A 26,109-nucleotide genomic window follows, 5' to 3' on the forward strand; every position below is an offset into this window, starting at 1 on the left:
TGTAGCACTTCATTTATGTACTGCATGAAGACTGCAGGTGCTCCTTGTAGTCCAAAAGGCATGACTTTGTACTGGAAACTGCCCAGGGGAATGTTAAAAGCGGTCTTCCACTCATCCCCTTTTCAGATTCGTATACAGTAAAACACCTCTCTCAAGTCCAGCTTGGTGCAGATCTTGCCTTTAGCCAAGTGGTTCAACATATCTTTCATGAGGTGGAGGGGATAGGTGTTCTTTTCGCATACCGCCTTCAAAGCTCGTAGATCCACATAGAGGCGAACTCCACCATCTTTCTTTTCTCTGAAGAGCACTAGAGCCGCTAATTTCAATTTTGCTAGTTCAATAAAACCTCTTTTTAAATTGGTGTCGATGTAGTTCCTCAATTCTATCATCTCCTTGGGAGTCATAGAGTACATTTTTGGCTTTGGTAAGTTTGCCCCAGGTTTGAAGTCTATTGCACAATCTGTGGGGCGGTGAGGTGGAAGCTAGTTTCCGTCTTCCTCACTGAACACCTCCACCAAATCCCAATAGATCTTTGGGACTTGTTGGATTCCCGGAGGTTTGGTGTCTGCTGCGGATGCTGCAGGTTCTGGATGATTTGGGCTGTTAGGTCCAATCCTTCCTGGGTGGTCTTTTGGCTCTACCGGTGGTAATGGCCCAAACCCAATAATCAATTTTCTAATGCCATCCTCCCACTTTATAGTAGGTGCGCAGTTCTCCAGCCATGCAAGTCCCAAGATAATTGACTCCTGCATTCTAGGGGCCACGATGAATCTGAGGAACTCATAGTGGCGGCCTATCATCAGCTTTACTAACTCGTTGCTCTTCGTAGCCGGAGCCCCCCCAATTAGGGTTCCATCTACTTGCTCAAACTGAATAGGATGGGTTAGGGGTCTTTTGCGTATACCTAGTTGCTCCACTATTGACATGCTGATTAAGCAGCGGGTGCAGCCAGTATCTATGATCGCCCCAACTTCCCCTTCTACCCCCATTTTTGGTACTTGGAGTTTGGCTTTTATCGTAAAGGGGCGGATAGGTACACTCACCATTGGGTCGTCTTTGGCATTTTCTTCCTCCTCCTCTGAGGTGGCAGGGGCTTCTTCATTGGCATGGCGCTCCGCCTCCGTTGGCTGTTGTACCAAACAACTCTTTTCTGGTGGGCTGGTGGAGGGTTTTCAGTTTGCTGCCTGTGCGTTCGGTGGGCCAAAGGTTTTTTGGCAGGGGTTCCGGTACCAGGCTTTCGATAGGTGTTAATCTCATGGTCCAGTATGATTGCAGTGGTGTACCAATCCTGGAGACATTCTGGGACACCCCCCCCCCCTTACGGCACAAGCTTCTTTCAGTTTGGGATCTAAGGCCTTTTTGAACATGTAGACCAAGAGTCTTTCTGGCCAGTATCGTAGTCTCCCAGCTATTCTCCGGAACTCCCAAACTAATTCCTTCATGGGACAACCACCGTGTCGCAATTCCTGGATCTGGTCTTCAGCATCCACATGTTGGGCCACATCGTTAAATCAGGCGCGCATCAGTTGGATGAACCCAGTTACATCATCTAACTCAGGAGCTCCTTCCTCATGGAGCTCCGCTATCCATTGTGCATCCCCTCCTTCATTCATCCCCTCGGCTATTTCTTGGATCAAATTCTCGATCAGACGGGTATTGTGGGCCTACTTGGTCAACGTACACCAATACTCGATTCATGAAGTAAGCCAGCTTAACATCCCATTGAATGTTGCACGAAACCATGGGGGTGTTGGAGGAGGGGGCGCTGGTGGTTGAACAGGGGCAGCCTGTTGGCCTGCTGCTTGGGGTGGTAAGCCCCTTTGTTGGGCCATCAGTTTGGCACCCATCAGTTTGGCAAAAGCCTGTTGAGGCATTGCTGTGGGGGCTGGACCCGGTGGCGGTCCAGTCCCCAGGGGCAGCTATCTGGAATGGCGCCATCTGCTGGGAGGGGGCAGGCATCCACTGACATTGAGCCCATCCATGACCCGGGAAGAAAGCCCACCCTGGGGTTGCTTGATTCATGGGCTCGGAGCCACCCCTTTGCAGCTGGGGGGAGGTGAATGTGTTCCAGGCCCCTTTTGGCTGGCTGGCTTTAACTTCCCAATTTGGTTGCACTCCAGGAGGGAGGGGTGCTGATGTGACTGATGCTGGTTTTCCCCAGGAGTAAGGGATTGGATTGATTCGCTGGTTGCTGTGTGAAAGGAGTCCACTGCAACTCCACTGCGTAGCAAATTCTCTGCTAGGAAAGGATAATGTGGGCTCTGCCAGGCTCCACTTAGGTGGTACTGAGGGGCCGAGGGGTTTGATTCCACTCTCATTTAGCCGTCCGAATTGGAGGCCCATCAGAGAATGGCTGCGTGGGGGTGGCTGGGATCTCCATTCATTAGACCTTCTGGCCACCATCCAGTGGTCTGTCGGAGTTCCCCTGGTGCCCCCCTCTCCTTCTAGCAGGCATTCTTGAGAAGCTATAAATCCTGAGGCTTCATCTCGCAGGTCTAATTCCGTCTACGAGGGAAGTCTGGGGTTTGGTTCCTTTCGCCGGGCTCCCAGCCGGAGTTCCTTTTCTCTAGCTTCTGCAGCCTCAACCATTTCTTTAGAAGGCACATAGATAGTATCGACAAATACAAGCGATCCGTTATCTTTGGCCTTCTCTGCTGCATTCTTTTCTTCCTCCATCTTCACTGAAATTTCGTCCTTCCCAGGATTGGGTCAGAACTGGGATTCAGTACCCCTATAAAAGTAAATTTTATAAGGGAGAATTGGAATAATGTCAGCGTTCCAAATATCATGCAGAAATAAATCAGAGTCTAAGGCAGAGTTATCCTTAAAGTTCCAATTTAATAAAACAAACATGGCACATCTGTGAAATTCCAATTCTGAAGAACTTCCTGGAATTCTACCCAGTTGAAAGTTCATAATCTTATGCCCACTCCCATCACATGGTCCAATCTTCTTCCACCCTGACAATTCCACTGGTTCCGGTCAGGTGTCGAGGTGCGGAGACAAAAGATGACCTTGGCTTCTATAAAGGAATGACAACAACACATTCCACAATTCTACTACTTTCTATTCCTCCCCTCCCAATTACTACAATAATGAAACAGTATAGTGAAATGAAAGAAAGTGTGGCAAGCCAAAGATTCTTAAAGGAACCGCTGCAGGCCTGACAATTCGTGTAAATGTTCCTTAAACCAGTCATCGGACTCAAGGCCCTCCTTGAGTTTGTACATGAGATCCGTTGTGACCTCTAAATTCGAAATGCCTTGGCTTCTAGTAATCACCGGGGCAGCTAGACTTTTTGCTGGGATGACTGGGTGAACTACGCTCAGCTTAGAGCTGTTGTATTGGGGAAGCCGAGACAAAGCATCAGCCATGATATTCTTCCCCTCCGGAATGTACTTGAGGGTAAAGTTAAAACAGTTGAAATGTTGTGCCCAACGCACCTGTTTAGGAGATAGCTTACATGGGGTCTTCAAAGCTTCAAAAATTTTAGGATCAGTCCATACTTTAAATGGGTGTTTCGCCCCTTCTAGGAAATGTCGCCAGGTCATCAAAGCCCATCTGACCGCAAAAGCTTTCTTTTCCCATATAGCCCATCGTCTCTCCATCTCTGTCAGTTTGCGAGAGGTGTAAGCGCATGGCTGCAATTTCCCATCAGCGTTTGTTTGAAGTAATACTGCTCCCACTGCCACATCACTGGCATCAGCTTGAATGATAAATGGTGCCTCCATATCTGGGTGTTTCAAAACGGGTTCAGCTGCAAATAGTTGCTTTAATTTCTCGGAAGTGGCTTGGCACTCCATAGTCCAATTCAAAGGCTTACCCGGTCTAGGTTTGGTCTCTCCTTTTGACTTTAGGAGATTTGTAATGGGCAGAGCAATGCTGGCGAACGAGGGGATAAATTGACGATAAAAATTTGCAAATCCCCAAAAACTTTGTAATTGTTTGTGGGTGCGAGTAGGTGCCCATTCAGTTAAAGCCTGGACTTTCGCTGGGTCCATCTCGATGCTGTTGTGGGAGATGCAGTAGCCCAAGTAATCAATTTTCTCTTGATGAAATTCACATTTAGACAATTTGGCATAAAGTTTTGCGGCCTGGAGTTTCTTGAGTACTGATCGTACTAAAGTCACGTGTTCATCACATGTTTCTGTGTAGATAAGGATGTCGTCAATGTAGACTATCATGCCCTGGCACAGGTGTTTATATAAAACTTCATTTATTAATTGCATGAAGACAGCTGGCGCCCCTTATAGCACCAAACGGGAGTACTCTGAATTGAAAACACCCAAGTGGGCAGTTGAAAGCAGTTTTCCATTCATCACCCTCTTTGATTCTGACTCTGTAGTAAGCCTCTCTTAGGTCCAATTTCGTGAAGATCTTCCCTTTACCCAATTTGGCCAGCATATCCTTCATCAGAGGGAGGGGGTATACATTTTCCACACACACAGAATTAAGATTTTTGTAATTAACACAAACACGGGCCGGCCACACGTGACCTAGCAGGTTCAATAAACCGCCTTTTCAAATTTTTGTCAATAAACTTCTGTAATTCCTTCATCTCTCATGGGGTCATTGAGTAAATATGGGGCTTTGGAAGTTTTACTCCTGGGAGGATCTCAATGCTGCAATCCGTCGCATGGTGAGGGGGTAATTTATCAGAGGATTTTTCACTTAAAACGTCCTTTAGGTCCCAATATTCCTTTGGGATTTTCTCCTCCCCCTCAATTTTTTTCTGCACTGTGGCCGCTAGGTTAGGTTCAGTGTTGGTAATATTGGAAACCCTCCCATCTCCTTCAGGGGGTTTAGCGGTTCGGATGTGCAACCACCTTTTCTTCCAGTTGATGTGTGATACGCAACCAGGGTAAGCCCAGTATGAGAGGTCGGTCCATCCCTGGTGTCACAATGAAACTTAATGTTTCCTGGTGATCTCCCATCCACATGTCTATAGGTTCAGTCACAAAATGGGCAGCCCCCCAGCTATATACCCATCTAGCTGGCAAAAAGCAATGGGGACTTTCAAAGTTCTCAGTTTCAAGCCCATTTTTTCCACCACTTCTGGGCTAACAATGCAAGGTGTGCGTCCCGAGTCTAAAAGGGCCAGCATTTTTGCTTGGGTGCCAGTAGAGGGCACTTTAAGTTCTACTGGGATAGTCATGGGGCCCGATCGGGAACTTACTAGATGGTCGTCATCGGATTTGGTTTCACTTTCCCCCGATGAGGAGGACGGTTCATCTCTTGGGATAGGAGGGAATTGCACAAAAGCTTCCATCCCTTTCATGGCAGTGTCCCTTCCCGGGTTGTTTGTCTGGCTTCCTCTCCCCCCTGGCAGAGGGCTTTGGGCCAATCTTGGAGCGGCAATTTGCTGCCCGGTGCCCCTCCTTTCCACAACGGAAGCAGGTGGTAGATCGGGGCTTGCTTGTAAACCAACTTTTTCCTCCTTTCAGGGGTCCTTTGGGGGGATTGGGAGGGGTAGCTTCCTCTTTCTCACTGTCTTCGTGGTAGTTATTTTTGGTATATATCTTTGTTTAGGCCATCCATAAAACTGTCCATTAAAGCTTCTTCCGACCAAACCCTCATGGAAATGGACAGTTCACAAAACTCTTGTATGTAATCAGCCACTGGGTTCTTCCCCTGGGTAAGGGTTTTCATTCTGGTTCTGGCCTTCCGCTCCATGAGCGGGTCATTAAAGGGTTTCCTCAGGGCGGCCATAAACCTATTATAGTCTCTCAGCAGGGGGGAGTCATCGTTGTGCAGGGCAACCATCCATGCCGCTGCCTTATTCTCCAGCGCCATGATAACCACTCTTACCTTGGCTTCTTCTGTGGGGAGATCCTCTCCGGACTGTTGCATGAAATTCCAGACTTGGACCAGAAAAATCCTAGTTCCTTTGGGTCACCTCCAAATTTCACACCAAGTGGAAGAACTTTTGCCATCCGGCATCTGCGGGGGGGGCCCTCCTCCTCTTGGAAGGGCTCTCGTGGCTGCTGCTGCTGCTGTTGCTGGGGCTTCCCCATTCTAATCAGCTCCACTGTCTGCCCCAGAGCCCCCCTTGGGCGGAACAGGGCTTCTGCAGTTCTCTCCTCTGGGTCTGGGAGATCAGCTTCTCTTTCAAGACCGCTCTCGCGTAAATGTCGCCTCTCCCAAGCCTCTTGAAAGAGTTTCATAGCCTGGGACATCATAAGGTCCTCCTCGTTGGCGTCCTGCTAGGCAGCTGCAGGTCGCCGATGTCTCCTTGTGGTAACTCCGGCCGGAATTTCCTCAGGGTCATACTTCTGTCCCACTCCCAACGACCACCTGGGGTGGACGGATCGTTTCTCCAAATTCAGATCCGCCATCCACTCTGTCTCCAAGGGACACAAGGATATAGCTGCCCCCATGTTGTCCTCCTGGTCGCTGCCTGGGTAAGACATTCCTTTGAAGGTTTTGGTTTTATTTACACTCTCCTTGGAAGGTGTTAGCTCCGGGATGAGTGCAAAAGTGAGATCTTGCTTAATGTCAAGCCGGCCACCCTCAGTAACCAAGAAAGAAACCACTTAACTCCATTTTGTAGAATTAAGAGTACTTTTACTGGTTATGAAAAGATAGTAGCTAAACAAAGCAAGATCTGAGGCAAAAGCACGCGAAATCATACATATCAATATTTGTCCAACCCCCTCCCCCTGGCAACCCTCATCCCACTGTCCAATCTGTAAATCCCTTAGGTGTCATGTGAGTTCCATCTTCAAGGAGCATCATCAGGTAGGTATGTGGACGGTTGGCCTTGACCGACACCAAGCGCTAATCTCCAGCATGCGCAGTAGACCAAAACTTCACTTTACAATCTCTCCTGTACTAAAACTTCTCCTCCCAAATATCAGCCCCCCCCCCTCCCTGTTTCAGTGGCAGCCGAAAGCAAATAGCGAAACAGAGGCTGATATCTTTTGGAAACCTGACACTTAGGCTGTTTGTGCAAGAGTGTTTCCAATAGTCTACTGATGACCTTGTGCAACAGCATGCATGTTTGCTTTAAGTACAGGAAGTTGTCTATATGGCATTTATCAACCTGTGACTTAAGACATCTTCTGGAATTCAGTCATTGCTGGGATGATATAGAGTTCTCCTTGTTACTGTTATTTTGATGCAATAGCTGGATGATATTAGAAGCCACTAATCGTAAAACAACTTTCTCCTAGCATGGGGAAGTTTGGTGGTATGACAAATACATCCCCAAAGGTAACGTCACAATAGAAACACTTCCTTTAGTTTTGTTTACATTGCATTTTTCATTAAAATCCAATATATTTTATGGAAGCCACCATCAGGTAATCAAAGCTTTCATCTTGGCACTTTGGGGGCCCCTACAGACCTTCCCCATTTTAGAATGATGTTTATTCATTATATTTAGTATTTAGTTTACTATTATAACTATTTTTAATAAGGAAACATTAAAAACTGGGTAAGAACTTTTGGAATTCCCTGGTGCCTCAATTTCTGGAGTCTCAAGCTGTACTCTCAACCCTCTACAGAGCACCTTGGCTAAGGTGCCACCTCTACAGAGGGTCAGCTTTTTTTTTCCTTTACCCAGCTGCAGGATGGAGCCGTGGGTCTCTTGTACTCAAGTTTGATGCTAGACCACAGACCAAAACAAAATGCCATCTTATGTTAACTTTTTAGAGTTCACCAGTTTGTCAGCTTGCTAGAGTATCTGGCAGAAATCTTTCCTAGCACAATTCGGAAATGCTAAGGATTGAACTTGCCCCCTTCGGCAGACAAATCCATCCCTCCACCTCTGAGCTTTAGCCTCTCTGCAAAAATATAACCAGTTTTTGGAAAATCATTGAGCTAAAAAAATCATAAGTCTCAGTCTGAGACAAAAGTAACTTTTTCTCCTGGAATGTGCAGATAGACTGTACAATCAAGACTAGAAAACTGGCCTAACTCTGACTTTTATACTACCATGTCCTGGAAAAAAGCAAGCAAATAAAGATATTTTTACTTATTCAGTGTGTACATGCTGTCGTTCTAGTATCTGACCAACAGAGGCTTGACTAATATGTATATGTCATTAGGACCATTATTACTTTTATTTATTTATTTGAATTTATTGGTAGCTCGATTCTAGTGGACTCTGGATAGTGTACAAAACTAGAAAAAAATCATAAATGTTAAAAATTGAATTGAAGACAAGCAGTCTGTCAGCTAACCACAGGCAAACTATCTACTAAAGGATCTTGTTTTATTTCATGGATTGTATCTTTTTACCACTTCACATCTGGAAGGACTTTTTAAAATGCATTCAATACTTAATACTTATTTCCCAAAATGTCAAGAATTAGGTAACTCTAATGTGAGGATGAGGTCACCATGGTATATGTGCAGATCAGTTTTCCTGATTGGAACACATATACGGAATTTGGGACTGAAATAAATTGAATAGTGAACACGGGTTGTGCTGGATGCCCACTGGGAGGACCCAATTTAGAAAGCTATGTTTGCAAAGTAACAGCTTGCAAAGCAATGCATGGATATCGAAACCATCTTAAATAACGGGGACTTTCCAAACTGGGGCAGTTACCAGCAGCCTAGGAAACACCTGGTTCAAGCCGTTAAGATACTCATATCGAAAACACCGCTTAAGCAAGTAGAGGCACAACATAACCATATTAGGCCATATGCAATAATGTAACCAATAATAAATCAGCATGCTTTGTTTCCTTATACGCTGTTAATAAAAGAGTGGTTCAGAACACGCTCTGGGCTCACTCACCTCGAGGAAACCCTTGTGTGTTGTCTTCATTCCACTCCCGGGCGGACAGAATGAGTGGTCCACCCTGTGCGGGTAGGCAATCCTGCACTCTAAATCGTCCATTACATAAGATAACACCATTTGTAGCATCATATAATTCTTCACTTATTCCTTTGAAATAATTATATGTGGAGCAGTTAACATTTAAACTTTAAAAATTTTTTTTACCACAGATTTATGTAATTTAAAAGCTTTCTAAAGATTTGCTGGATAGGGAGATGAGTGGCATATTACTTAAATACCGTATTTTTTGGAGTATAACACACCGGAGTATAAGATGCACCAAAGTTTTGAAGAGGCAAATTTAAAAAAAAGTAGGTAGATAGATAGAGGGATAGAGAGGGAGAAAAAGAGAGATAGAGAAATACAGTAGGTAGGTAGGGAGAGAGAGAGTAGTTAGGTAGGTAGGTAGATAAAGGGATAGTGAGAAATAGAGAGATAGAGAAATACAGTAGGTAGGTAGGGAAAGAGAGTGTAGGTAGGTAGGTAGAGATATATAGAGCGAAGAGAGAAATACAGTAGATAGCTAATGTTCTGACCCCCCTTCTTCCCTCGCCCACACAGAACACGCTCCGGAACAATACTACTTCAACAGGATTTATTGCACAGACAGACAGACAGATCCTTGGCAGTAATCCACCACAACAAGGCTCTCAGACACCTCCAACACAGAGACACGATAGCAGCTGTCCAGCATGCTAAACTTCCAAGACAGAACTTCTCGAATAATTCCTTCGTTGACTTCTGCAAAGGGCGTATGCTAAGTCAATCCTTTTATAGACTGAAGGGGAGTCTACTTATCAGCAGCTGAGAGCAATTACCGCCGGTAACTGCGCCGTTGCTCCTTGCGCCTGTGGGCGCGGTGATAACGGGCATCTAAGAACTCCCTGCTTATGTCTGACTCACTGTCCCATGACTCCTCCCCACTGCTCCAAGGCATGGCATCCGGAGCCCCCCTCCTTTGGCTCTCACCGCTGCTTCATGCCTCAGGCACCTCCTGGTGGCCGACCAGACTCTCCAATCCCTGCTCAGAGTCAGAACCCTGCCCAGGGTCCTCCAGAGCCGACTCATAGGAACCCTCGCTCTCGGAGTCTGGTGGCAGCTCCAACGGCTCCTGCTGGGCCACAACACTATCCCTCATCGCAGGGCCCTTCCCCCGGGTCTGACGCTCGGGATGTGGCCTCGAGGGAAAGTGTGCATGATAGGCCCGCTCCAAAGCAGGGGCATGCACAGCCGTCGCATCAGTCCAGGTCCCCCCATCCATTCCCTTGTCCGTCCAGTCGACCAAATACTGGAACCGTCCCTTGAGCCATCTCGAGTCACGGATCCGGGTCATTCTGTGCAATGGCTGTGTGTGCACCTCACGCGAAGATGGCTGGGGCGAAGAGGGACGTCGGAGGGGACAAGCCAACCGTTCAGGGATCAGGAGCGAGCGATGGAACACCGGGTGCACTCGCATGGAGTGCGGGAGGGTCAGGCGATAGGCCACCGGGTTGATAACGGCCTCCACGGGGAACGGCCCAAGATACTGGTGGTCCAAATTCCTTGTCGGCCGGTGGGACGGAAGACGCCGCGTGGACAGCCACACTCGATCACCCACAGCCAATTCCGGCACCGCACATCGAGATCTATCCGCTACTCGCTTGTAATCCTCCTTTGCCTGATCCACATAGCGGCGCACCACTTGGTGAACTGCCTGGAGCTCAGAAAGGAAGTCCTGTGCTGTGGGGACCGGAGAGTCCACTGGGGTGAGAGGGAAAAAACAAGGGTGGTACCCGACGTTCGCAATGAAAAGCATCGTCCATGTGGAGGTGTGCTGCGAGTTGTTAAACGCAGAGGAGGAGGAGCTTCCGGAGGGAATGGAGGACTGCCTCTGAGCTCCGCTAAATGCGGAGGGCTCTTTAACGGGCGGGATGCTGCCGACCCTCATTTCCACCTCGAGGGTCGGGGATTTCTGGCGCCGAATATCCTGGCACCCTGCCCGGCTCCAAGCTGGCCCGTTGGGACGGTCGGGCAGCCGGACAGGAGGAAGATAGCGCGCCAGTCGGCGCGGCATGGCGGTTGGCGTTTTAAGCCGGCATGGCGGCTGGCGTTTTTTGAATCGGAGCGGCAGAGTAACGGAGCGCCAGCGCCAGTGGAGCAGCGTTGCGGTAAAGACCTGAGCGGCGGGGGAGGAGAAGGCTGGAGGAGGTTGGAGGACGGCAGCGGTGATCTGATTGACTGGGCGGATTTTGGCTGGAGACATTTAGAAAGATGGTGGCAACCCAGGAGAGCCGAGCAGCCCAAATTACGATCTAGGGAACGCTGAGCTCCAAACTGGCCGGCGTTTGTGATTTTAGACCGGCGAGAGGGTCGTGGGCCGTGGGAAGGAGTGTGAGGCCCGAGGGAGGCCCGAGAGATCCGAGGCGCCGAAGGGAAGAAGGGAAGGAGAGTGAGGCCTGAGGCGCCGGAGGAAGTAGAGAGCGGAAAGAACGGTGGAAGGGCTGCAGGCTGCAGGGAGGCCGCAGGGAGGCCGATGCAGCCCTCCCGGGCCCAATAACAACGACTATGGGTGGCCAAATGGACGGAGGACTATTTACAACCATGGCAGGCCATGGAACGGAGGCTTTGGAATATCAGAGGCCCATGCAGAAGGTCAGACCCAGTGCTTTGCTGTGCTCACCACTACCCCCCCCCCTCAGTTACCACCTACTTATTATGGGCTATCCGCCCTATCGCCTATTACGACCTACCGCCTATTACGAACTACTTCTTAGCTGCAATCTTTTATCCACCAGCTGGCTATTTTATTTTATTTCCATCAGCCATCATTTCCATCCAGATGTGGACTATCTCCATCAGCCTATCCCCTTGCCTGGACTATCCCCTTGCCAGGACCATCCCCTTAGTGGGAATTGCGGCTGCTGATGCATATTAACATCTACAGCTCCTACTTGAATGAACTTGGCCCTGTCCAATTATGTTATACACGAGGCTAGACCTGCTACAGCTACGAGAGTCCCCCCTCTCGCAGTTATGGCCTCCTGCCCTTTCGAGGGCCCACCTTGAGGACGGGTTCATTAACCCAGAGAGGTGGAGGAAGCGCACATTGAGGGGTTTTTTAATTAATTGCTTTTTAAAAATTGTAAGGGGTTCCAGGGATGGGGGGGGGAACAGGTCAGGAGGGATGAGAGAGCCAGGCATCTAGGTGTGGTCGGAGGAGGAGGGAGCGGAGTGGGGGAGGAGAGGGAAGATAGCATTCCTGTGCAGGGCTCTTTGATACCAACGGTCGTGAGGAGGGGCAGGTGCGAGGACAGATCAAGAGCGCGTAGTCGGTTGGGAGACCGGGGTTTTTGGTCATACCCAGTCGTTTGTACCAACCCCTGCATACTAGGTGGTCAGGATCTACAGACCCAAGGCCTGAGACTGCTGTTATACAACGCGAGGTCCGTTGTCAATAAGGCCCCCCTCATCCACGATCTAATTTTGGAGGGGGAGCCGGACCTCGCAGGAATAACCGAGACCTGGTTGGGCCACGAGGGAGGCTTACCCCTCGTGGAAATGTGCCCACCAGGTTATCGAGCATTTCACCAGCCTCGGGCCCAGGGAAGGGGCGGTGGGGTAGCAGTGATTATCCGGGAAGACTTGGAGCCGAGAGAGTTCACTGTGCCACAGACATCCGGGTGTGAGTCCCTTGTTGTGAGATGGGGCCCAGGGACGCAGTTGGGCCTGCTGATAGTATACCTGGCTCCTCGCTATACATCAGCGGCCCTGCCTGAACTCCTCGAGCTGATCTCATCGGTGGCGGTTGAGACCCCCAAACTTGTAGTGATGGGGGATTTTAATCTGCCGTCGATGGGAGAAGCGTCTGAGGGGGTTCGGGAGTTCATGGCTTCCATGACAGCCATGGACCTGACCCAATTAATTCAGGGCCCTACTCACGAGGGAGGCCACACGCTGGACCTTGTCTTTGTCTCTGGCCAGTGGACGAGTGATCTGGGAATAGGGGATCCAACTATTATTCCCCTGTCATGGTCAGATCACTCACTTCTCCGGCTTGACTTCCCCGGTGCTACCCCCCGCTGCGGGGAGGCGGAACCGGAAGGTATTAGATGGTTCCGCCCCAAGCGCCTGATGGAACCAGATAGGTTCCAGACGGAGCTTGGGCCACCTCCTGTGGACCTGACCCGCCCCCGAGTGGAGGACCTGGTAGACGCATGGAATACTGCGACTACCGGGGCCCTAGACCGGGTGGCGCCTTTGCGGCCTCTCCTGCGTCGACGAACCACCCTGGCCCCTTGGTTCACCGAGGAGCTAAGGGTGATGAAACGCCACAAGAGACGCCTAGAGAGTCGTTGGAGATCCTCCCGTTCCGAATTTGACCGAGCACAGGCACAAGCCTATTTGAGGACGTACCTTGTGGCATTAAGAGCGGCCAAACGTCAACATTGCGCCGCTCTCATTGCATCCGCAGATAACCGCCCTGCCGCCCTGTTTCGGGTGACTCGCTCCCTCTTGTTTGAGAGACCGCGGGAAGCCCCTTTACAGGGCAGAGCAGAGGAGTTTGGGAAATATCTGCAGGACAAAGTCGCTCAAATCCGGATGGGATGGGCCCCTTTCAGTAGTCCAGTTGAGACGCCCGTGGCGAGTCTTGAGGGACCGCTTTGGGAGGAGTTTGACTCGGTTGCCATCGAGGATTTGGACAGGTTGCGTGGACGTCTGCGACCTACCACATGTTTATTGGACCCGTGTCCCTCCTGGCTTGTACTGGCATCCTGGGAGGTTAGGCGCGACTGGCTCCTGGGCCTAGTGAACGCTTCGTTGGGTGAGGGGTCTCTGCCGGCCGCCTTGAAAGAGGCGGTTGTGAGGCCCCTGCTCAAGAAGCCTTCCCTGGACCCAACGGATCTAGTCAATTATCGTCCAGTCTCCAACCTTCCTGTTTTAGCGAAGGTTGTAGAGAGTGTGGTGGCACAACAGTTCCCACGTCACCTGGAGGAGAATGATTATCTAGACCCGCGCCAGTCCGGCTTCCGACCCGGGCACAGCACGGAGACGGCCTTGGTCGCATTGGTTGATGATCTCTGGAGGGCCAGAGATAGGGGTTGTTCCTCTATCCTGGTCCTATTAGATCTCTCGGCGGCGTTCGATACCATCGACCATGGTATCCTGTTGCACCGGCTTGAGGGGCTGGGAGTCAGGGGCACCGTTTTACGGTGGTTTGGCTCCTACCTCTCTGGCCGGACGCAACGTGAGTTGGCAGGGGAGCAGAGATCGACCCGGAGCCCCCTCACATGTGGGGTGCCACAGGGGTCGGTGCTCTCGCCTCTCCTGTTCAACACATACATGAAACCGCTGGGCGAGATCATCCGTGGTTTTGGGGTGGGATACCATCTGTATGCTGATGATACTCAGCTATACATTTCCACCCCGAACCACCCCAATGAGGCCGTTGAAATGATGTCCCGGTGTTTGGAGGCCGTACGGGTCTGGATGGATGGCAACCGACTAAAACTCAACCCTTCCAAGACGGAGTGGCTGTGGCTTCCGGCCTCCCGGTTTAACCAGTTGCTTCCATCTCTGGCCATTGGGGGCGTGCAACTGGCCCCCATGGAACAGGTGCGCAATTTGGGCGTCCTCCTGGATGCCCGGCTGTCCATGGATGACCATGTAACAGCCGTGGCAAGGGTGGCATTCCATCAGGTTCGCCTGATGCACCAATTGCGCCCCTTATTGGACCGGGATGCCCTACGCACAGTCACCCATGCGCTAGTGACGTCTCGCCTGGACTACTGCAATGCTCTCTACATGGGGCTTCCCTTGAGATGCACTCGGAGACTGCAGTTGGTCCAGAACGCGGCCGCGCGGGTGATTATGGGGAGGACTAGATACTCCCCTGTAACACCTCTCCTGCGCGAGCTGCACTGGCTTCCTGTAGTCTACCGAGTGCGTTTCAAGGTTTTGATTATGATCTTTAAAGCGCTTCATGGCACAGAACCTAGTTACATGCAGGATCGCATCCTGCCCCATACATCCCTACGACCAATCCGCTCACACAGAGAGGGACTTCTCTGGGTGCCGTCCGCTAAACAGTGTCGGGGGGCGACACCCAGGAGCAGAGCCTTCTCTGTGATGGGCCCAGCGCTGTGGAATGACCTCCCCCCGTGACATCAGGATTATTTCCGATCTCCGCTCCTTCCGTGTACAGCTGAAGACCCACCTCTTTCAATTATCTGGCCTGGCTCAACCGTAAATTTTTCCTATTCCTCCTGACAGTCCTTTTAAATTTTAAATTTTAAATTGTGTTATTATAACTGGGGTATTTTAACGGTGATTTTTAACTGTCTAAATGTGATGTAATTTGTTACCTCCTCCGTGCATGTATGTCCTTGTATATATGTAAGTTTATGTGTTTGTACATATGTTTTATGTCTTTTATGTTCTATTGTACGCCGCCCCGAGTCCTGTCTGGAAAGGGAGCGGCTAATAAATCCAAATTTATTATTATTATTATTATAAACTCCGCCATGGGCAGGTACTCCGCCCAATTCTGCTGCTGGTTCACGAAGCAGCGCAAATATTGTTCCAGAATCCCAATCACCTTCTCCGTCCCCCCATCGGTTTCAGGATGGTGCGCTGAGGATAAACAAACCTGGACATCTAGAGCGGCCATCAGCCCTTTCCAGAACTGGGCCGTGAGTTGTGTCCCACGATCTGATACGATCCAGTCAGGCAGGCCGTGTAGCCGGAACACGTGCTGGATGAACATGCGGGTGGTGGCACGGGCTGTTGGCAATATCCGGCAGGGGATGAAGTGTGCCATCTTGGTGAGCATATCCACCACCACAAGGACCATGGTAAAACCTGAAGACGGAGGCAGTTCCGTCAAAAAGTCTATGGACACAGCCCCCCAGGGTCTGTCCGGGGTCGGCAATGGTTGCAACAAGCCTGGAGGAGCTCCCGTTGCTGACTTGGCCTGTCGACACTGCACACATGACGTGACGTACGTCTGCACGTCGTGTCGCAAGCGGGGCCACCAGAAAGTACGGGAAACCAGGTGCAATGTTTTGAAAAGGCCAAAATGTCCTGCTGCTGGAGTGTCATGACACTGTGAGAGAACCAGTCCACGGAGGGGCCCTGCAGGCACATAGAGCCGATCCCGATACCTCAAAAGGTCCTCGTCAAAGGTCCATGGGGATGTCGGTCCTACCTCTGCCCGCCGTCGTTCCACCCACTCGTCGTTCTGCTGCTCATCCTGTATCAGAGACCGTAAATCCATGGGTTCCTGAACTGCAGCGAAGGACTCGACAGGTAGAACCGTCCGGGGCGGAAGTGAGTCTGCAGGGTCCGAGTACTCCGGCTTTCTAGACAGGGCATCCGCCCTTTGATTCAACGCACTGGGGATGTACGTTACTTTGAAATGGAACTGGGCAAAGAACAGAGACAACTGGATCTGGCGTTGGTTCAGCTTACGCGCTGTCGTCAAGAACTCCAAATTCCGATGGTCCGTCTGGACCTCGACTTGATGTCTGGCCCCCTCCAAGTGATGTCTCCAGGCCTCGAACGCCACCTTGATAGCCAACAACTCCTTCTCCCAGATGGTATAATTGCGCTCGGAAGGATTGAGTTTCCGAGAGTAATAAGTGCAAGGGAAAAGGGTACCATCAGGGGCGTGAGCCTTCAATAACACCGCCCCCACCGCAATGTCAGACGCGTCCGCCTCTACTACAAAGGGGCGATGGGGATCAGGGTGCTTCAGGATCAGCTCCCTCATAAAAGCGTGCTTCAGGGCCACGAACGCTTGTTGTTCCGTGGGCCCCCAGCGAAACGGCACTTTCTTTTCCAGGATCCGAGTGAGGGGCCCGGTCAAGAAAGCAAAGCTGGGGATGAAGGTCCGATAATAGTTGGCAAACCCAAGGAGTCGCTGAACATCCTTCATACGTCGAGGAGGTTGCCAACTACGTAATGCCTCCACGTTGCCTGGCTCCATTGCAATTCTGTCAGGGGAGATACGGTGCCCCAGGAACTCGATGGTAGTCTGCCAGAACTGACACTTCTCCAGCTTGGCAAATAAGCGATGTTCTCGGAGTCGCTGCAAGACCAGACGCAAATGACGTTGATGATCCCTCTGGGACGTGGAGTAGATCAAGATGTCGTCCAGGTAAATGACGACAAACTGATCCAAAAGGTCCCGGAAGATGTCATTCATGAAGTGTTGGAAGACAGCCGGGGCATTGGTCAACCCGAACGGCATGACCGTGTACTCAAAATGTCCGTACTGGGTGCCAAAGGCCGTCTTCCATTCGTCCCCCGCCCTGACTCGGACCAGGTTGTAAGCCCCACGCAAGTCCAGTTTTGTGAACACCGTTGCCTCTCGGAGCCGCTCCAACAACTCAGGAATCGGGCAACGGGTAACGGTTGCGTACCGTGATGGCATTCAGGCGCCGGTAATCGCAACAAAGTCTCAGATCCCCGGTCTTCTTTTACACAAACAAAACTGGGGCAGACAAGGGCAAAGACAAAGGCCGGATAAACCCCCGGGCGAGGTTCTTGTCAAGAAAGTCCTGCAATGCGGCAGTTCCGGCTCAGACATGGAATATAAACGACCCATCAGGAGTTTCGCATCAGGTACTAGGTCAATGGGACAGTCATAAGGCTGGTGCGGCGGCAGTTGATCCGCCTCCTGTTCGCTAAAGACACCCGCGAACTCTGCTAAATCTGGCGGCACGGTCACCTCGGGCAAACTGGGCACCTGGGCCGCACAAACCTGACGGGTGTGGTTGACGCATTGCAAGGACAGGAACGTGATCAAGTTCTGCGACCAGTAGATTTGAGGATTGTGCGCCCGCAGCCAAGCCAAGCCCAACACCATGGGGAAATGCAGGCCCGAAGCCACGTAAAATTGGATGGCTTCCTCATGCTCCCTGAGGATCAAGTGCAAAGGCTGCGTGGCGGCCATGATAGGTCCAGACAGAAGCACCTGACCGTCAATAGTCTCAACACGTTCCGCTTCCAGGACCGAATGGCGACGGACTTGTAGTCTGCCGGCGCTCCCTTGGCGGGCTCCGAAAGGAGCACAGGAGACTTGACCAAGGGGTCTCCTGCCGAAAGGCGGCTTGCTGGGACCCCCCGCAGAGGTGGCAGCCAGTGGGGGTGTTTTTCCCAGCTTCGCCTAGGCGTCAGGGAGCAGTGGGGGGGCGAATCACGTCGCCTCTTCGCCGGACGGCCCTGGGAGGTTTCAGATCAAAGGAGAAGCGTGGCTGAAGACTGGAGGCGCGGATTCCACCTGGTGCTCTTTGCTTACTTTGAAAGGAAGCTACAGATGTGCGTGAGTTGGTGTGCTCTGGCTTTTGAAATGGAAATTAGAGGGGGGTGGTTCCTCTATTACCCCCCCCCCCTCGGAATAAGCGGCATTTGAAAGGACTCTCTCGGAGAGAGAGAATAATGACTGATTAGTTACTTGGATGAATGGGAATGAGAATGGCTTTTTACAATTGCCAGAAGTGATTTTAAAGTTGATCCTCGCCTTTAAAAAACAGGGAAAGAAAAACTTTTTGTGACTTCTCTCCCTGCGGAAGGGAGGGCCAAGATGGTGCCCGCCCTCCTTCCTTTGTCTACATATGAATGAAACTTGTCCTTTGAAACCGCTCCCAAAGAGAAAGTAAAGAAAAGTGGATTTTTGGCTGCACTCTCTCAAAGGGAAGCTGGCACCTCTTTCTGTGGCTCTTCTGAGCTTTGCTTAGTGGAATTACTTCTTGGATTATCTCTCTATTGGAATTGTGGGTTTCCCTGCATTTATTTGTCTTCTGAGGCCAGCTCCGCTGTGGAATCCCCGGACACCATTTTCCCTGGAAAGGATTTGTATCTCTGAACATAACCAATGGCGGCAAGAAAACCACCAACTGGCAAGGCGCACTCTGCCCCGTCATCTGCTGCCCCCAGTCCCACAACACAACAGTCTAAGATCACCTCATTGTTGCAGAAAGGAGGGGCTGGAGAGGACACAAAGGAACTATCTGTTACGGAAATGTTTAAAGAACTTATGAAGGGGCAGAATGAAATGAAGAAAGAAATGGCAGAGGTTAAAGAAGAGCTCAGAGACATTAAAGAACATATTGCTGGGAATAAACAGAATATTATGGTGTTGGAGGAGAGAGCGGCGGAGATGGGGGAGGAGCTTAAAATAACACGCAAAGGAAACGCAGATGTAGAAAATTTTCTGTCAAAAATAGAATTTGAAAGAATGTCTTTTTTTCTTAGATTCCAGAACTTGCCAGAGGAAGAAAATGAAGATCTTAAAGAGATTATGAGTACAATTTTAGCAGATTATATTAAGGGAGACAAGAAACAATTATGGTGCGATATGGATCTGGCATATAGGATAAACTCAGCATATGCCAGAAGTCATAACGTTCCCAGAGAGGTACATGTAAAATTTGTCAGGAGATCCACAAGGGATGAGGTGCTCGTGACCCAAAGGGAGAGACCATTGAAATACAAAGAGGAACAGGTCACCATTCTTAAACAGATCCCCAAAACAATAAGAGAGAGAAGGAGGAAATTCTCCCCCTTATCAAAAAAATTATATAACATGGGGGTCTGGTTTAAATGGCTGTTACCAGAGGGGATGATGGTCTTCTGGGAGGGAAATTGGATCAGAATTAATACAATTCAAGAGGCAGAAGCCTTTATTAAAAAGAATCTTTCCCCCCCCAGAGGAGGAACTTAGTGGGAGTAGGGAAAAGGACAGCAAGACGCAAGACAAGGAGGGGGTGGGGGGCGCTGAGGCCCTCCCAAGAGGCAGGGAAGAAGAAGCAATATCGAAAAGGCTTAGATCACAAAAATGAATGTATTTGGAATAATTGTAATTGTTGATACTACAAAAGTAACAGAGAAAAAATAGTAGAGCACATGTTTGATAATAATGGTTAAATTTGTTCTGATGCTTTCTTTTATATTTTAGTTCTAAGATTGTTAAATTTGTGAGTTTCTAGGGGAGACTCTCGCCACCAGTATGGAAGCTGCAAAAATTTTTCTTGTACACCCTTTTACCCTTCCCTATATATTTTAAAACCAATAAAAATTTTGCAACAAAAAAAAAATAGTCTCAACACGCATTGGAGGGTCCACCAGACACACCTCCAACACAGAGACACGATAGCAGCTGTCCAGCATGCTAAACTTCCAAGACAGAACTTCTCGAATAATTCCTTCGTTGACTTCTGCAAAGGGCGTATGCTAAGTCAATCCTTTTATAGACTGAAGGGGAGTCTACTTATCAGCAGCTGAGAGCAATTACCGCCGGTAACTGCGCCGTTGCTCCTTGCGCCTGTGGGCGCGGCGATAACGGGCATCTAAGAACTCCCTGCTTATGTCTGAGTTACTGTCCCGTGACTCCTCCCCACTGCTCCAAGGCATGGCATCCGGAGCCCCCCTCCTTTGGCTCTTACCGCTGCTCCATGCCTCAGGCACCTCCTGGTGGCTGACTCTCCAATCCCTGCTCAGAGTCAGAACCCTGCCCAGGGTCCTCCAGAGCCGACTCATAGGAACCCTCGCTCTCAGAGTCTGGTGGCAGCTCCAACGGCTCCTGCTGGGCCACAACAGGTAAGTTGGTAGATAGAGGGATAGAGAGAGAGAAATACAGTAGGTAGGTAGGGAGAGAGAGAGTAGGTAGGTAGGTAGATGTTTCCAGGTGTATTAATCCATTTGCTGGAGAAGGAAATTGCTGACAATCTGCAGCACCCAAGACTTTGTTTCTGATGGCACAGCACTTGATCAATGTAATTCTCATCAATCAGTTAACGAGCTTTCCAAAAGGAAAAAAAAAGTTTTTGCACGCTGCAAACCTCCCAAAACCGGCCCTTTTTTTGCGAAAACGGGCCTGTTTTTTTTTTTTAAAAAAATCATGAGTAGCCTTATGGAGGCTTATAGAGTGCTGCTGGGGACTGGGGGGGAGGCAAAAAAGCCCCGTTTGTTGCTCATTTCTGCCCTCCGCAGCCCCCAGGAGCTCTCTGAAAGCCTCCATAAGGGTGTGCATGGCCATTTTGGTGAAGGGGGTGGGGCTTCGGGAGGCAAAAAATGCTGTATTCGATGTATAAGACACACCCAGATTTTCAGCCTCTTTTTTGAGGAAAAAGGGTGCGTCTTATGCTCCAAAAAATACCGCAAATAAATGGTTTTAGCATTATTTTTCCATGTACCAACCAAGCCTACAGAACCATAAACAAGGAAGGGTGTAAACTGTCAGGTTTCTGAACGATGTTTTACCACTAGTGGCTTATAATATCATCCAGCTATTGCATCAAAATGACAGTAACAAGGAGAACTCTATATCATCCCAACAATGACTGAATTCCAGAAGATGTCTTAAGTCACAGGTTGATAAATGGCATATAGACAACTTCCTGTACTTAAAGCAAACATGCATGCTGTTGCACAAGGTCATCAGTAGACTATTGGAAACAATCTTGAACAAACAACCTAAGTGTCGGGTTTCCGAAAGATGCCCTAATTAATTCATGAGCTTTGAGCCAAGTTTCAAAAGAAATCCAGTCATTTATTAGGAACACCATTTCGGCAACACCCCATTGCATTCAGATCTGACCTCATTTAAATTATGGCTGAACTTTGCCCCTGTTTCTCCGCTCCCCTCAGTCTGTGTCATAAATCACATTCTCCAACGAGGTGCATGCCTCACAAGCCTGCTGTAGTAATCCCCCGCCCACCTTTCCTCACCATGGCAACTTGATAACAGACATGCAAATGCTTTATGAATTGACACTAAGTTCCCCTGTTTGGAAACTTGTTTTCCTTGTATGTCTTCTTTCTTAGGAAGAACCCATCAGCTCCGGGTCCATTGCAGTGCCATCGGGCACCCAGTTGTTGGGGACTTTACCTATAGCTTTAAGAAGGACAGTGCTCCATATCGGATGATGCTGCATGCATATTATTTGTGTATTCCAACCAGCAAGGAGTTTATTGAAGTGAGCGCTCCAGACCCCTTTGTTCCCTCCTTCGACAGCAGTTGGGTCCCTCAGCATCTTATACACCACTTGGATGAGCTGATCCAGGAATTGAAAGAGAAGGGCATTTTGGCGGGGGAGGAAGAAAAGCAGGAAGATTCATCTGCTGTCCCAAGTTATGAGGTCACATCTGAAACAAAGACCCAAGAGATGGAGAAACAGGAAACCCACTGCAAGCAGTGGTTATCTGAATGGGCACCGGAATGAAATGGCTACTCCTTTGCGATTGAAATTGAAACCATCTCTCTTTACCCTAGGGCTTTAGAATTTATCCCAAATTCTAAATACAGACACCCTGTAGACATCCTTGAAGGATATTTTGATAGGTGTATGCGCAAAGCTGCCTGGCTGGCTTCTGCTTTTTTATCATCAAGGCACAGTTTTGACTTTTAAACTATTTGCTTGCCAATTTAAATCAAACTCATGGTTTTAACTTGTAGGGATGTTTGAGAGATAGCCATCCTATAGTCTATCAATGTAATAGTAATATCTGTTCCAGAATGTTGTAGTAAATAATATATTTTTTAAGATGTCTGAATTATTCTCACAATAGTATTTTTGTTTTAAAAACAATGTTTGTGGTCCATTTTCTAAATGCATAAAATATTCAAATGGCTTTAAGTTACTGTATTGTTCGGAGTATAAGACGCATCTTTTCCCCCCCAAAAAGAGGGTGAAAATCTGGGTGTGTCTGAATGCAGCATTTTTGGCCTCCTGAAACCTCACCCCCGCACATCCCATTTTTTGCAAAAATGGACGTGCAGAGGGTTTGGGAGGCCTGCAGAGTACGAAAACCTTTTTAAAAATTACCTCTTCAAAATCTTGTTGCATCTTACACTCCGATGCGTCTTAAAGTCTGAAAAATACGGTAATTGAATACCAAATAGATTGACATGATATTCCCCCATCTTCTCTTTTGTTTGGTGTAGCTTATGATTTTTTGATCCTGATTGTTGCCTGACGTCTGATGACTTATTTTTGACTTTTAAATGACAGGACTGCATTCCAGTTCCCCTTAAGTAAAGGAGAAAATGCTTACTTTTTGTGAGAGGTTTTGAAATTGTGCCTTTTGATTGATTCCAGGGATTGTATGAAGGGCTTCCACATAGAATGCAGGTTTTATCTCCTTGGTTTTACACTTATCTTTCCTGCCCATGGTACACTTGTGATCTTGTGAAACTGCTTAAATCTTTGGCAATATTTTAAAACTTTAGTAACCAAGTGTAATGTATGTTATTTATATTCACAGTTTAAGTAGAATTTTGTACAAACCACAACAGGTATAGATTACTCTGTGCATAATTCCTTCCCTCAGCTTTCCCAGTGTTCTAATTTCAGTCTTTGAAATTGGTGCATTAAACAGCTCTTTTCACTAGAGGATACTCACACTACAAATGGTCTTGTTGGTGGCTGCAGTCCTTAAATCCATATTGTTGGCAGTAAACCACAGTTAAATAATATGCATTGTGACGATACAGCTTGCACAAAATAGCAAGATAGGTGAAATTCTAACCCTGACCTTCCCTCTTGTGCCTGGCTGCCTTTTTGGCACACATTCTGAAGGAAATCAGTATGGGATCTGAATCACAGAAGAGAATACATCACATTACAAGATGTGTTTCAGTTACATAAAATCCCTCATTTTCAGGGTTTATCCAATTGACTGGGGTCTGTATGTAATAATAATGTGTATTATCCTAAAAGTCTGTTTAGAAACCTTTAAAAAAAAATCAATTAAACAGTTAAGCTCATTGCCTTTAATTGTTTAATTGATTTTTTTAAAGGTTATAGCCACTCTTTCAGGATATAGTTTGAAAAGATCTCACATTGCAATAAATGAAAGCAGTTTCATTTTTATTTCTATTTTTATTATTTCATTTATTAAATTCCAGTGCTGCCCATCTCGCTGTTCAAAGCAACTATTTATAAACTTTTAAAATTTTAAACTGCAGTTAATAAAAATACAACAAAAGCACATTGATTAAAAATTGGCTCATTCATCAAGCAAATTAAATCAACTACTTTTATGCAAGCTTTGATGTACTTAAGCATGTTACATTTCTTTGTAACTTCTAACCAAAGTTCTCTAGGTGGCTTGTAAAATATACTACAAAGTAAAAAAATATAAAAACCAAATAGCATGTAAAACCGACAGTAGTACATATTACTAAGATGTTCTATGGATTTATTTATTTACTCATTTACAATATTTAATATTTATAATTTACTGTCCATAATTGCATTTTTTCTTCCTTTCCTTTGAGGAAAGCGCTAATACATTAATTCAGTTCTTATCCTAACAGATCCATAGGGTAGGCAGTGTGGTGGCCCAAGGTCTTCAAAATAGCTTAATAGATTGGGTGTTGGTCTTACCTGATACACCTGTTCTCTGGGAGGTGAAGATAGCATCCAGGAATAGGTTAACTCCATCTGTCAGCTAATTGGACTGAGTCTGCAAACTGACGAGACGTCGCCTCTGCTTGCTTCTCCCAGCTTTTTGACAAAGGCATGGCAGCAGACTGGTGTATTGTGATGAAGATGTGTCTCCTCGTGGACCCAGGACCGGACACCAATCCAGGTGGGGCTGGATGCTATCTCTACTTCCCAGAGAACGGGTCTTATCAGGTAAGACCAATGCCCATTGTTAGGGGGTATCTCAGTTGGGAGACAGAGAGTAGTGCAGCGGAATGTGCAGCCGGAGAGGAAAACGTTGCTAGTAGAAGCACACAAATAGAGTGACAGACACTGCTAGTAAAATTAAGTAGCTTTACTACTAAATTTGCTTCACAAGCAGTGATAGTAGATAGTAGATATTAGTCCAAATACAATTCAAAGAACAAACAATTGATTATAGTCGCAGGTCACGTTCCAGTCATCAAGTCATCAATCATAGGACAAGCAGAGAGAGAATCAGAGAGAGAATGAGCTCTCCTGACTTCCCTTATAGCAAAGCTAATTACATCTCTTAGATACATCCACTCATTTAAAGTAACAGCGACCATTTGTCATAATAGATAGATAGATATTGCCTGCCCAATACTAGGAGTATACTCCCAACATGTGAAACAACTTTAGTAGTAAAGCTACTTACTTTTACTAGCAGTGTCTGTGACTCTATTCGTGTGTTTCTATTAGCAACGTTTTTCTCTCCGGCTGCACATTCCGCTGTGCTACTTTCTGTCTCCCAACAGAGATACCCCCTAACACCCATTCTCCATAGTGGTGGAGATAGCATCCAGGAATGGGACATACCAAAGCATGGCTGTCCTACGGGTGGGCTGTCGTCCAGTCTAAAGTCCCCTGCTCCATGTGGACACTCTGCAGAATGCACCTGCCAAATGCTGCCTCAGCTGAGGCAAAGATGTCCAGTTTATAGTGATGGATAAAAGGGAATGGAGAAAATGGTGGCCTTTTACTAAGGTTTGCTCAGTTCTCAGTTCTCTTATCCTCTGGCCAGAGAGCTTCCTCTGGAGAGCCAGCCATGACTGATGACGTTGACAATGCAGCCACAGGGCATCAACTATAGGGACCTCTAGGGTCTTGGATAGATCCAGGCCCAAGTTATAAAAAGGTCTGTCCTGACTATTGGGGTAGGGTCCTGTCCCAGGGGAGGTCCCCTGCAGTGGTGGGTTCCGGATCCCATTCCAACCGGTACGGTTGGAACTGGCCCGGGGTTGTCCACATGGACGCGTGCAGCACGCACATACATCTTGCTGTCCAGCGATGCCTCTGTGAACCTCCGCGACACTCCAGCTGCTTGGCAGAACGTTACGCAGGCATTGTACGCGTCGTGCGTGGAAGCGCCAAAGACTTCAAAGACAGGTAAGGAGTGCGGGCAGGCGGGTACCGGGGCGTACCTCCTGCAACCCACCACGGGTCTTCTGTCTGTGCACTACATCCAGGAAGAGCTTGGGGGACGAAACCACCTTTCTCTCCATGGCTGGTTCTTTGAAGAGGGAATCTGCTAGGTCCCCTGACCCACGTGCTGCCTCCTGCGTTGTTTGACTGGTCCCCATATGGGTTGCCTTTTTGCTTTGAACAGTAATGATGGTTTTGACCAAAGATGGTTGAAAAAGACCAACAAAGGCAGGCTGATCGGGCATTAAGCCCTTGTCATCAGACAGCTCTAGGTCCCTGTGCTTCTTTCCCTGACAATGAAGCCTGACTGGGGGAGGCAGGTGGGTAGTGCTCTAGGGGAGGTAGGAATTCCTCAGGCTCATGGGGCTCCATGCGAGCTCGGAGCCTGAGGTGGTCTGAAGCCACTGTCTGATGTCCTCGGAGATAATGGCTACCATAATGGCAGGAGTTGGAGCCTCTAATTCTCCT

The 26,109-nt window shown here is 48.4% G+C and overlaps 1 protein-coding gene across 4 annotated transcripts in view; it reads left to right on the forward strand.

Moving 5' to 3' along the window:
• RPUSD1 (RNA pseudouridine synthase domain containing 1) overlaps nucleotides 1-23,640 on the forward strand; it is a 49,749-nt gene extending 26,109 nt beyond the window's left edge. For all 4 annotated transcript variants that reach the window (XM_081965802.1, XM_081965803.1, XM_081965801.1 and 1 more), the window contains exon 6: nucleotides 21,593-23,640. In XM_081965802.1, the coding sequence (XP_081821928.1) occupies nucleotides 21,593-21,990 (398 nt within the window). In that variant the 3' untranslated portion in view covers nucleotides 21,991-23,640. The remainder of the gene's footprint in view (nucleotides 1-21,592) is intronic.
• Nucleotides 23,641-26,109: the final 2,469 nt, after the last annotated feature.

Source organism: Natrix helvetica (assembly GCF_964273705.1).
Source record: "Natrix helvetica genome assembly, chromosome: 13".
Classification (NCBI taxonomy): Eukaryota; Metazoa; Chordata; class Lepidosauria; order Squamata; family Natricidae; genus Natrix; species Natrix helvetica.